This window comes from Gekko japonicus, unplaced genomic scaffold (genome assembly GCF_001447785.1).
Source record: "Gekko japonicus isolate JY-2015 unplaced genomic scaffold, Gekko_japonicus_V1.1 scaffold701, whole genome shotgun sequence".
NCBI classification, from domain to species: Eukaryota; Metazoa; Chordata; class Lepidosauria; order Squamata; family Gekkonidae; genus Gekko; species Gekko japonicus.
This window is the reverse complement of record NW_015174294.1, coordinates 422,459-436,403: the sequence shown is the minus strand read 5'-3', so window position 1 is coordinate 436,403 and position 13,945 is coordinate 422,459. Positions and strand designations below refer to the sequence as shown.

At 40.5% G+C, this 13,945-nt stretch overlaps 1 protein-coding gene across 1 annotated transcript in view; it reads left to right on the top strand.

Annotated features, from left to right (window-relative positions):
- Positions 1-13,945, top strand: part of PTPRD (protein tyrosine phosphatase, receptor type D) — a 260,249-nt gene that overhangs the window by 236,577 nt on the left and 9,727 nt on the right. Inside the window, exons 29-32 of the mRNA XM_015424064.1 lie at positions 1,740-2,025; positions 2,633-2,811; positions 3,886-4,012; positions 10,366-10,491. Coding sequence (XP_015279550.1) covers positions 1,740-2,025; positions 2,633-2,811; positions 3,886-4,012; positions 10,366-10,491 — 718 coding nt within the window. The remainder of the gene's footprint in view (positions 1-1,739; positions 2,026-2,632; positions 2,812-3,885; positions 4,013-10,365; positions 10,492-13,945) is intronic.

The following is a 13,945-nucleotide window of genomic DNA, read 5'->3' as shown; positions in this document are numbered from 1 at the left end:
CCCCCCAAGCACCAAGAATACAGTGCATCACTTGTCCCAGACTGAGAGTTCCTATCTATATCTTGTGGCTAATAGCCACTGATGGACCTCTGCTCCATATGTTTATCCAATTCCCTCTTGAAGCCATCCATGCTTGTAGCCACCACCACCTCCTGTGGCAGTGAATTCTACGTGTTAATCACTCTTTGGGCGAAGAAGACTTCCTTTTATCTGTTCTAACCTGACCGCTCAGTAACTTCATTGAGTGCCCACGAGTTCTTGCATTGTGAGAAAGGGAGAAAAGTACTTTTCTCTCAACCTGCTCTATCCCATGCATAATCTTATGAACCTCGATCATGTCACCCCTCAGTCGTCGTTTCGCCAAGCTAAAGAGCCCCAAGTGTTTTAACCTTTCTTCATAGGGAAAGTGTTCCAACCCTTTTATCATTCTAGTTGCCCTTTATCCTATTTAATCCTATTTATCATGAACACAAAATGCTCGCCTAAATGAATCTTCCCCTTCCCACAGTGGGGCCCCTGTGTGCCTAAAAGGCACTGTTGCAGGTAGAAGAGCACCCCCCCCCCCCATGCACAGAGTAAAATGGCATGAAGAGGCTGCCACAAGGAAGGGTAGTCAGCTCCCTCTGATAGCAGAGCCTCTTGTGCCAGCAAAAACACTGCTGGTAGAACGGTGGGCAGCCTGATTTCACCTCACCCAGCTCACCTTTCTGACATTATCTACCTGTACTACAAGGTGTTTAGGGTTCATAGACTGCAAATCTGACAGACAGAGTTGAGAGAAGTGTGTGTGTGTGTGCACGCGCGTGTGTGTCTGCGTGTGTGTGCTTATTTGTTATAAATAACTTTGTTTTATTCCTTCATAAATAGGATAAGATTAATAATCCAAATCAGAAGTAAATTATTGTAGTTTACTTTAGTGTCATATAACTGCACATGTACATAATGCAATGCTGATGGGTACTGAAGATCAGGTCAGGTTTTTTCTTTTTTAGGATAGCAACCATAGATTTTTTTTTTTCCTCTACTCCTGGATTTTCAGGCTTGAAAGGCAACAGACTGCATTGGGCTGAGTTTGTTCCTTTCACAGACTTCATACACTCCTTAGTGCTTGGAAGGCAGTGAAAGCTTAGATAATGGGGAGATGGCTATCGGCTGTGTTGCTCATGTCATGGTTTGGGCTGATTGTGTAAAAGTGATGGGGGAAGGAAGCACAGTACAGTTCACTCGTTATCTCCATGCTGCGTGCTCTGTTCTTCCAGATGAAAGAGACTTCTGTATCCTTTAAGAATTCTGGCTCTTCCGCTTAAGTCATATATTCCATAATGAACTCAAGAGGGAAAGGTGACTAAGGAGAACTCAGTGATTCTGGAAAAATGTAGGTCTAACCGTTGAGCAAGAACTTAATCTCCAGACCTAGTATAATAATAAAATAAATAAATACACTGACCTTATACCACCAAAGTAACAACTGTGCCTGAGCCCAGTTGCATGGGTGTTTCCCACCTAATAATCTCACACAGCAGGAACAATATGAGGAGACCGTTACGTTGTAGTTCTGCATGCAAAACAGCCCCATAAAAATGACCAGAGTGTTTAAGAGAGCAGGATAACTGTGAATTGCTACAAAGTTTGTTCACATTAAATGTCGTGGCTGTATGTATGTTAAAGAAATAACTTGCTGATCTAAAACGTTCCCACCCCTTATACCTAACTTGTGTTGGTCTTTTTTATTGTTTTAGTGCTGGAGTTGGCAGGACCGGCTGTTTCATTGTAATAGATGCCATGCTAGAGAGAATAAAGCATGAAAAGACTGTAGATATTTATGGCCACGTAACTCTAATGCGAGCCCAGAGGAATTACATGGTTCAAACAGAGGACCAATACATCTTCATCCATGATGCACTGCTTGAAGCAGTGACATGTGGAAATACCGAAGTGCCAGCCCGAAACCTGTATGCATATATTCAGAAGCTGACACAGATAGAAGCAGGAGAGAATGTTACAGGAATGGAACTGGAATTTAAGGTAACTCGTATGGGGGTGTTCCTTACAGCCTGGTTATAAATCCTTCATCGTTTCATTACTATGTAGGAAATGGGGGGGGGTGGATTTTAAATTGTTGTGTAGCTGAACTAGAATGGCCTGTGCTTTTGTAGATTTCCCTGCAGAAGATCAGTAAGGTTCTAAATAGTTTCAGAGGGCAGCCATGTTGGTCTGCAGTAAAACAAAACAGCTAAATTTGAGTCCAGTAGAACCTTAGAGACCAAAAAGATTTTCCGGATATGAGCTTTCAAGAGACGGAGCTCATCATACCCGATGAAGGGAGCTTTAACTCTCAAAAGTTCAGACCCTTAACGGATCATTGGTCTTTTAAGGTGCTACTGGACACAAATCTAGGTTCTAAATAATAGCTGTTCTAACACATGATGTATTTTGTACTTAAAATTTCTTTATAATTTACAATTGGAACAGTTTAACATTGCAATAAGAGACACATTCTAAACATATATTTTAGCATGCAGCTAATAATTGCAAGTGACAGGTAGTCATCTTTATAAGAAGATTTAGTCAAATCAGTTCATAAAATGATGTTTTCATATTTCCCTAAATATCTTTTCTTTGTTTTCTGCAGCGGCTAGCCAGCTCTAAAGCTCACACGTCAAGATTCATCAGTGCCAATCTTCCATGTAATAAATTTAAAAATCGCCTTGTTAATATTATGCCATATGAATCCACAAGGATATGCTTGCAGCCTATCCGAGGGGTAGAAGGTTCCGATTATATCAATGCCAGTTTTATCGATGGATACAGGTATCCAATTGTTTGTGCTTTATAAACTAATGTTAAGTATTTATGAGCCAATATGCACACTGCACTTTATATTTCTTATGAGAGGCATGTGCTTAGGGCCATTTCAACATTGTGGTTGCCATTGTGCTTAGAGTTCATAGACTGCAATTATTGGACATCCACGGAGACATGAAAGGAGTCCAAACCATAGGTCCTTGCTGTATCCAGTTTCCAGGGATCCTAGCCTGGTTCTTCCAGCATTACTGGATAGACATGGGAGGAGCAGATGCTATGGGAGCATCTGTGCTGATAAAAACATGTCCAAAAAGAGTTTTCCCCTGAAGCTGCACTTATATGGATCACCATCACATCTCCTTCTGACAATGGGAAGTTACAGTATAATAGCTTGATTATCCTACAAAAAGTCACAAATTGCTTTAGTTCTAGAGTTCTGGTAGTGCAGTAGCAAGCAGATTTCCTGTCAATGTACCACAATTACCAACAGTGGCTGCTTACATATATTGAATGTGTGGCATGGGCTTCATATACAGCTAACAGATTTGACAGTCACTGCTTGTAGAAGAAAAAGTATGGCCATTTTTCTCAGCAGACTTCAGAAAATGAACCAAACCACCCCATTCCTACCTTTTGAGTTATGACTCTACAAATCTCCTCACTTTTGCTGACATTATGCTACTGAAAGAGTTAATAAAGAAGTACTTTGGAGCTATAAGTCATACACTCAGTAGACTGTATGACAGTCAGCCTTGGATGCAAAATGGAGCTGCACTCCTAAGTGTTTCCTAAGTGTTCCCTACGACACACAAAATTGAGCTATTAGAGTTGCATTAAAATTTAAATAAGATAAAGCCATAAATCACATTTTAATGGGGCATTTTCTCCACAAATTTCTAAAAATAAAACAATGCTATGGTTTGATTAAACAATATTTAATATGTTTTTAATGGGCTTACAATAAATAATTTACAACTATACATTTCTTAGAATGATGTCACGGCAGAATGTTCACATGCAAAAAGAAAGCCTTGGTCATTCTTTGATTGGTAAATGTCTGTCCTCTTACTTTAAAAATAGGCAACAAAAAGCCTATATAGCTACACAGGGACCTTTGGCAGAAACAACAGAAGATTTCTGGAGGATGCTTTGGGAACACAATTCAACCATCGTAGTCATGCTTACTAAGCTACGAGAAATGGGCAGAGTAAGTACAAGGCCTGTTTCAAAAAGTAAATGTCAAAAATGCATTTGCTGTAGAAAGCTGTAGTCCTGCTGAGTAAGAAATTCAAAGAAAAGTAAGGCTGTTGATTTTATTGGACCCATTTCTGTAGGTACGGGCAATATCTGGATTTTCAGTTGACATTTAAATCTTCAGGTAGAGTAAAAAGGGAAGTTAGTACTCAGCTACTTATCTATGTGCACAAAAAATTGCATCGATTAAACGAATACATCGAGAGATACGTGTTCCAGGGATCTGCAATTACCTATGGTCCCTTAACAAAAATAAAATACTTTTGCTGCCATGATGTGTGTAAGCTGACCAAATGACTGTGTTGGGCAGTGGTTTTTGGACTGTATTCCAAATAACCCTGAAGGTTGTTTTTTAAAAAACAAAACAAAACTTGCCCGATGTTCCTCAAGAGGAATATTGATAATTTTGGTTACAGCTCTTGAAAGAGAGTTTTTCATCTTTACAAATCTTCCCTCTGTGATATATAGCCACAGGAGAGTATTCTTCAGTACATTCCTTTTATTTATTTATTTATTATGCCACAAAAAGACCTAGAAAAGGAGCATGTCAGGAAAAAGGCTAAACTTACAGTTCTGTTTTCTACCATCTTATTTGTCTATTAAAATATTAATACCACTGACATCTTCCATAGATCTAGGTAATTTAGAAATTCACTTTTAAAAGACACGATACAACTACCCCCCCCCCTGTATATATGGAAAGCTGTATGGAAGAGCATTTGTTCATGAAATCTGAAGCAGTACACCCAGTTCATTTACCAGTTCATTTGCTGTTTGTGAGATTCACAACATCGAGGCACAATAGGCCTGTTCAGACCTGGCGTGACTCTGAGTGTGCAAGATAAAACACACCCCAGAATCTGGTACAACATGCTGAGCTTTCATGGCAGTTGTGTATATTGGAAGGGCTCTTCAAGGTGCAGAAAGTCTGAAAAACCACTGAGACAGAACAATAATAATGCTTATTGTTAATAATAATAAAGAACAATCTCTCCTTATATATAATTGAATAGTGGGTGCCAAAGTTCTAATTCTAAAAGGCACTCCCTTAGTGTATGGCTGATGGCACTGCTCCTCAGGTGGTTAATAATAGATGAGCTAGCCAGAGATTGGATTAATTATTGTGACATAAGCTCAATTCTGAATTCTGTTTTCAGTTTAGCAAAAGTTATTCAAAATAATCACAGGCTACTGTAGTTAGGTGCCTTAGTATAATTTCCATTACCAAACTGATAAAAGCACTATAGTGTGAGCCTTTCATGTTCTGACATTCTGATTTAGGCTTAGGGGCCTTACTTTTTTTTCTAGCATCCCAGCATGATGTTTAACTACAAGATAGTTGAGACTGATAAAAAATCTTTAATCCAGTACATCTTTAAATATTCAGGCCAAAATATTTTTAGCATCACACTCCTGTGGAAGATTCTCTAGCTTTGAGTGCATTCTGTATTTGGAATTGTAGACCTTTTCCCAAAGGCCGCTCACCAAACAAGGTCTAGATGTTTTCACAAAAGCATTATTCCGAGCTTTCACAACCTCCAGCAGAATAATTTCCATGACATCAGCCTGGCCCTCCCTCTAAGACTCCATCAGTATCTCCAGAAGGAGGAAACATGGCTGTTTATATCAACCTGTCCTGCCAACTGTCACCTGACCCTCCATATGGACTTCATCAAGAGCCAGCCATTCTTCAGGAGAGGAAAAGAGAGAAAGCAAGGTGCCTTACTATAGTTTGCCAATGTCTGTTTATTATTTGTATTGGTTTGCTGCCTTGAATATTTATTTTGGGGGAAACAGGAAAAATATGATGAATGAAAGAATCCATCATAGAATCCTGGCTGAATCATATGCAGCAAACAAGTCCCACTTCAGTGCTTTTGAAATCTTGCTGTACACAAGGAAATTCTCATTCTGATCTTCATTGGAGCACACACAGAGAAAGGCTTCCTGTTTATATGCTTGGTATTAAAGCATCTGATGTCTCTGTTCTTTGTTTTGGATTATGTGCCAAGGTGGCTGACAAACACATATGAAATCATCCTCTCCAATCAACAAGGTGTCTGATTATTAGCATCGACAAGTCCTTAGATCACAAGTACCTGCCAAATCCCAGAAGGCCAAGCTTAATCTTTTTAGGACTTGATGGTCTAGTTGGTGTTATTAAAAAACCAAATAAACAACTATTTTCCCACATTCAGTGGTCTGTGGTGCAGAGATAACCAGTTGAAACAGTTTGAAGGCAAAATTTTCCTGATGATGACCTGCAGAACATTCCTCCCTACATGCACACATAACTTTCTAACTCGTGAGCAATGATATTCACTGCAAATGCATTGTTAAGAGGCAAGTCAAAAACGTATCTCATATTATATTGGGATAGCCATTCCTGGCTATACTTACTAGTATATAACAGATGGAGCTCTGATGATGAATTAATTGATTTACTTTCTGAATTAGACAGCTATAACAAAAAAAAAAAGTACCAGGAGTTCCAGAAAAATATCATTTAAAACTTACACAAAGTATCCATGATACTATCAAAGAGAACTCTTTATTAGAGCCCCAGTCATAGACAAAATGATTCCGTGAGTACTAGATGGTGCTGTCCTTGTTTATTCCCACTGTCCACACCTGCATACTTCATGACTAAACTGCTGATCAGGTTTTTGTACAATGAATTTTGTACAACAAATTACAGCATGCCAAGAGACTGGACATCGCTTGGAATATTTATATTCCAGAAAATTGAAAAGGTTCAATTTAAAAGGAAAGGAGCAGAGGATAGTGCAGGAAAGCATCAAATCAAACAAAAATAATGATTGGATGGATGGATTTCTTTCTTGACTCATTAAATAAGCAGAATTTCCAAGGCAGTAGCTGTCATATGTAATTCAGGAAAAGTGATATACATCACAGAAGAGAAGTCTGGATGGGTTTTGCGGTCCCAGTATCTAAAAACAGTTATGAGGGAGCTGATACCAGGATTGGGGCACATGTACATCATGTTTTGGGTCATGAAAGTTAAATTGTTCAGACACACAACATTGCCACAGATGTTGTTGTTATTCTTTTAGCAATACCATCATTATCAATCCCACCTGGATGGTCTTTGTAATGACATCTGGATGGCCATTTTGGAATCTCTGCTTTTACAACGTCATAAGCATATGTGCCAGTCTGGAAGAACTAAGATCAAGAAGAGCCTTGCCAGTATGCTATATATTTTCTGCTTCACAAGATCCTGGTTAATGAAAAAGGGTAAAGGTCAATCTGTAAAGATATTACAGAGACGTTTGTGCTGCTGACCTGTCACCACTTTGAACACCTATACTTAATATTTCCATCACTTTCAGAAGCCAGAAAGACAGACTGTAATCATGTATGACAAAATGTCTCAGCTGAATGAGGCAAGAATGGATCTCTTCTGTCAGAAGAATCAACACTCTGGACAGTTTGTCACCTGCTTAGTAGGCTATCTGCTAGGCTGGAATTTGGGTCACGAGCACCATGGCACAGCATCTTAACTCCTTCAGAGGACTTTGGCTGGAAGCAGAATAAACAAATCAAGGGTGACAAGGGAGAGGACAACTCAACACACTTTTAAGACGTGGCAAGCTGGTTATGCAGTCTTGCAAAGGGAAGTCTCATCATAAGTGTGAGATAGCCGTTCTAGAATGCAAACCATCTTAGTACTGCAAATGTAAGGATTCTGTACCAAGTACACAAAAAGAAGAAGAGATTGGATTTATACCCTGCCTTTCGTTCGGAGTCTCAGAGTGGCTTACAATCTCCTTTCCCTTCCCCTCCCCACAGTAGACACCCTGTGACGTAGGTGAGGCTGAGAGAGCTCTTTTGAGGACCACTCTTAACAGAACAGCTCTGAGAGAACTTGTTACTGACCCAAGGTCACACCAGCAGCTGCATGTGCAGGAGTGAGGAATCAAGCCTGGTTCTCCTAGATTAGAGTCCATGTTCTTAACCACTACACCAAACTGGCTTTCTAAAATTTTATACATACCATATCCCATATTTTTTCTGAGAAAATAATTTTAAAAATTAAAAATAAAATAAAATTGTATATATACCTAGATGAACTAAAGATTTATATTAAAAACATGCTTCCCAAACAGATCTTCATGTTTTTCATACTATTAGCCATCTTTGAGGTCTTTAGCCTAAATTTGATTCTAAGTGCTTAGAATAACAAAAACGAAATGTGGTGCTTTCACCCACCATAAGAATAAAGTAAACATGCTAAGGAACCTATCCTGTGGATGCTTATTGGGAGCAAACCACATGGAATACAGTGGGGTTTATTTCTGAATGAACGTAACGTAGTATAGGACTGTAAGCCACCTGACTAGGTGTAACACTGTTGTTTGAAAAGCCCTACTTGTTCTTTAGTGTTTACAATTCTAAAGAAAACATAGTATTATGCTCTTAATATAGCAGGATAATAAAATTTAAACTATCACACGACCCGCTAAAAGTTTAAATCATGTCTTTTTTATTTCTCCAGATTGCATCAGTACTTATTCTGCTAGACGTAGCAGTTCTGGCAGGGTGTTTGCAGCCTTAAACTTTATTAAGCTTCCTCAGAATGTTTCCAGTGGAATGAACCAGTTTGCAATAACAGCAGAGTTATGCACTAACAAAGGTTTTAACTGGTTTTTTCACACAAAAAAAACAACAACGAACCAACCACACCATGTCCTTTTTCTCCCAAAGCAATTAATAGTCTCACCCAAGCAACTGAAATGTGTGTTGGAATCATGAGAATCTCTGCATTTTCAAAAGCATGGTGTTTTTAGCCCTCAAGATTGCTGAAAAGGGATGAAAGTCTGACCCAAATGGGTATTACATTGCTGCCTTTGTGACTGTCAGGGATATTCCTTCTTTGGGTTACAGTATCTCACATGTAAAGCATATGCAGGGTACAAAATATCACAAGAGAGAGAAAGAGAGAGACGTGGGAAGCAGGTGAAAGGATTGTTGATCAATACAGTTAGGAAGCAATAAGGTCCTGGACCTGTCAGAAGAGATAAGCCAAGGGAAAACAAACATAAAAAGATGGGGGTGAAAAATGAATGGAGGAGTGGGGAAGGAGACACGGTCAGATGCCGTTCAAGTTACTGGGCATGTGTGAGGGAGAGTAGAGGCTGAAGGTAGATGCAAGACAGAAAGGGAAAGGGGTGTGGGTACAAGAATCAGAAAGCTGTGGGGGCAGAGGTGTCAAACACATTCATTCAATTAGCTGTGAGACAGTTTTTGGAGGACAGTAAAATGTTTTAAACCATTTCTAAAGCTGACATACAGTAAAGCTTGTACTAAGTTATTGAGTGAATAAGAAAGTGGATTTAAAAAAAAAACTTGGAGAAAGGAAAGGAAAGATTATTTAAAGGTTTGTTCCATATAAAAAGATACCATCCTTCTAGTTTGTGGTACCTATAGTAACTATGACTGGCAGTCTGGTCATATCTTTTATCATAAACTGCTGCTGCAAAGGTTGCTTAATGAAAAGTACTGAGATCGGAGGCCCAGCATAGTGAATCAGCTCTTGTTTATTGGATTACATGAGGAACAAAAAGATACCTTGGCTGGGCAGTGTCCAGTTTATATGTGTGCCCCACACCACACACACACACACACCCATCACCTGTTATTGGCTCTATTTACAAGTCAACATCTTAATAGGTCTACTCTCAGATCCGGGCAAACCCATTGGTGCGCCCTAGGATCTGAAGTGGCTACTGTCTTGGGATCGAAGGTCTGAAGGTTTGTCGGACTGCATGGCCCGACTACTGCCGTGGCGGCCATCTTATTGCAGCTAATACAACACTTAACAAACAAGGCAAAGCTGCCCAGCTGGGTCTCAGTTGCTGCTAAAATTTCACTGACCTTCCAGAGAATAGGAATACTCTGATGGCTCTTGTGGTGGGGGCAGTGGGGCTTATGGGCTTTTTCCCAGCTGAAGACTTCTGCTTCCCCAGCACCGAAGGCCGGGGTGAATCCTGGAGCAAAGGTTGAGCTAGCCTTGTACCATTGCAGAGAACACCTATTGCTGCAGCCAACTACTCATATCGTATATGGTATTATACCACATAACACTGTTATTTTATAATACAGACTAATAAATTGAAATGGCATAAGACATGATACCAATATTGGTGCAGCTAGTAAAGTATTATGTGTGAATGCAACAGTCCAGGGCTCATATATTTTGGCAGGAGGGTGTTGTGATCCCAAGTCCATGGAAGATAGGATGGAATGGAAATAAATAAGAAATTAGATTTTTCCTTCCTCCAGGAAAAATGCCACCAGTACTGGCCAGCAGAGCGCTCAGCAAGGTATCAGTACTTTGTAGTGGATCCCATGGCAGAGTACAACATGCCACAATACATCCTAAGAGAATTCAAGGTCACAGATGCCAGGGTAAGTCAAATAGTGCATGTTTTAATCATCTTATATTTCAAATTGCTGGTACTTTGCTTTTATACTATGGCTGAGTGGCTTCCTACAGTTCATTCCGTTTAGAGTTCAATCCCATTCCACTCCTGCAAATTCATTTTGAAGCTCTTCTGTCTACATTCATGTACTTTAGTGGAATAGAACCCCAGGAGTGGATAAGGACCAGACCAAACTTTGCTTTCCTCCCTCCCTTTTACCCATTTTCCCCCACCAGCATTTCACTGGTGCAAATTTCTGGGCTTAAAAATTGATGCATTTCTAAAAACCTAGCACTTTCAGAACCATCTCCAAGTGCCTTTATCAAGCCTCAGATCCCATGAACTCTGCAGCCTGATATTGGCACTTATAGATGACTAGGAACAAGGCCTGTTGTGGAAATAAATACAACAAGCTCTAGAAAAAGGCTCTGGGTGGGTGCCCCAGCATTGGGCACTCAGCATCAATTTGCTGTGGCAACCTAAGCAGGATATAATGTCACAGAGCTTACCATTTTCTCCAGGGGACCTGATCTTTGCCCTCTGAAGAGCAGTTGTAATTCTGAGTGATCTCCAGCCCTCACCTGGATATTGGCAACAATGGTTCCCCAGGAGGAAATGTCTGGTTTGAAGGGTGGAGTCTATGGCATTGTACCTGTCTGAGGTCCCACCCCTCAAACCCCACCCTCTCCAGGCTCCACCCCTCAAATCTCCAGGAATTTCCCAACCTGGAATTGGCAACCCTATCTCCTTCCCAGGCAACCATCAACCTACCTTTATCTGCACCTCTGACCTCAGCTTTCCATCTCCCCCCTCCCTGCAGCCTATACCTAGGAAAACTACAGTCTTTCTCTGCAGTAGGAACCCGAGCAGGAGGGAAACGACCTCAGCAGGGTATAATGACACAGAGTCCACACTGCAAAGCAGCCATTTTTTTCAGCGGAACTGATCTCTGCCATCTGCCACCTGGAGAGCAGTTTTAATTCTGAGTAATCTCCACCCTCACCTGCAGATTGGCAGCAATGGTTCCCCAGGAAAAAATAACTGCTTTGGGGGGTGGATACTATGGCATTCTATTCAGCTGAGGCCTCTCCTCTCCCCAAACTCTGGCTTCCGTAGACTCCACCACAAAATCTTCAGGAATTTCCCAACCTGGAGCTGGCAATCCAAGTCAGAACTGCCCCCAATGAGTTCCCCACAAAGGCCAAAGTAGGCCAGGAAAGGGCCTCCTGCCTTTGCCTTTTTACTGACAGAACAAAGCTTGGTTGCCTAGCAACAGCCACTGAGGAGAAACTGAGCCCCACCTCAGTAGCCAGCCAGCTGTGGAGGAACCAAGCAGGAGAAGCGTCTTTGTCTGGAGAGACAGCCATTTTGGCAGTTTATTCTGACAGGGAAGAGTAGCCAAGCTAGCAGGGGGTGGGCTAGAGGAGCGGATCCAGCCCCCAGCCAATGCAACGTGAGTGCTCTTGAGTGGCGGTTGATGGGCTATTTTTTTACTAGCATACTTTAGAAATTAGAAATTGACTTTTTAACAAGCAAAGCAGTTGACCTGTGTTTGAGGCCTGTTTGTGATTCCAGATGAACCCCCTTATTCCTTTTTTGACCATCAGCACCTTAAGTAACATCCTCATCTACAAGGTATCTCCAGTTCAGAGATGGAATGTAAAAATAACTGCTTAGCTCTTGGTATACAACCATTTCCCAGGTTTAAAAAAAAACCTATGTAATATTCAACATATTTGTAAGACAAAGTAAATTTTATCAGCAGGGTTTTGGGGCGTTTTATACATCTTTGGTCTGAAGAGCATTTAACTGATTAGAAGACTGGGATGTTGTCCACTTGTTCCCTCGCTGTGTCTTTCTTAGGGTTCTGTTTTTAGGAATTTTCATCACTTAAGCCTGTAAATACATTGTTGTTCTACAACAGCCCTTTAGGTCATGTGAGCTTGAAGGTTAATGTGGTGTGATTTAAAAACTGCAGAGCAAATAGCATTCTTAAGGGAAGCCTGACAAGCTTTACACATTATAATTTGATTCTTGGCATAGCGTATTCCTCAGCGTTCTAATCTGTCTGCAGAGAAGAGCTACACGGGCATGACCCTGACTGGCTAATTTTCATTTTGCATTTCTTATCTGAATGGCTGAGTTGGAGGTTCAGCACTGATATAAGATTAACTGTATATAAACATTTTACAGGCCTGACTATAGCCATTTTCAAGCTGTGATTTGTAACACTTCGCACTTGATGGCAGGATAAATTCCTAGCCTGTTTCATTTTTGAAAGCCCTGTAGCAATAACATTGATTAGAGAAACTTAACAGTGTGGTCTTTACATGGAACAGTCTGAGTGCCCATTAAATGCCCCAGCTCAGCTTCCTAAGATTCCTGGCTGTCCTCTCCTCAGTTCTTCTGCTGTTAAAATTGGCTAGAAATTAAAAAATGCAGGAGGAACACGCAAATGGCAAGTCATCCAGGGGACTTGTTAACAGCCAAATGAGGCCAGGGTTTGGTTTGCAAAATCTAATAGCAGACATAGTTGTTGAGCTGAACAATATAAAGCATTTTTAATCCTGTTGTTTTCAATGGGAGAGATTTAAACACCAGCTTAACACTTCTGTTGAAACTAGTGGAGCTTAGAAGAAGTTAATTTGGGCGAAGAAAATGTCCGTTATTTGGATCCAAACTCCACTTTAAGTATCATGACTCTCATAAAATATTTGTTTTTCAAACTGCAGCCCTAATCAGTTTGGGTTAAATGAACCCAGTGGGAAATGCCCCCAAGGCAAGGAATCAGATTTTAAATGTCTAAGAATGACAATTACAATGACATTTGTCACCATTCTGTTAGAATTGGTTGGACTTTGATAACCTCTGCTGTTTAGGGCAGAGTGAACTGTGTTGTTGCAATGCCAACCTCCCTACTCCATTGTCAAGTCTTCAGATGTCTGCAATTACTGAGATAATGCATGTGAAGCACTTTGAACGCTTGAAAGGCAAATGCAAAGTAATTATTATTACTAACACTGTGACAATTGCCATCAAAGCATCAGCCGACCATTGAGAAGGGATTCAGCTGTTCATAAATTCACCTTTGCTGGCTTTCAGCACAAGTTCAGATGGTGTGTGAAGCATTAGTCTGATGCTGATTGAAATGCTTTAAACAGGCATAGGATAAAAGCAGGCTCATGAAGAATAATCCCAATACCATCATGCTGATGTGTTCATACAAGATAATTAGAAAGGAAAGCAATGAGAAAAAAACTGTTCTCTGCTCTTGGTACGAGGTAGCCAAAACCACAATGACAGGAATTCTACAGGGATGTACTTAATGTACGGACAATTATTATCCCCCCATAAACACACACACAGCATACCAGGATCTTTGAAATATACACACTTCACTCTTTATGGTGGGCATTTGCTAGCTTCTGTTGATGCTTCTT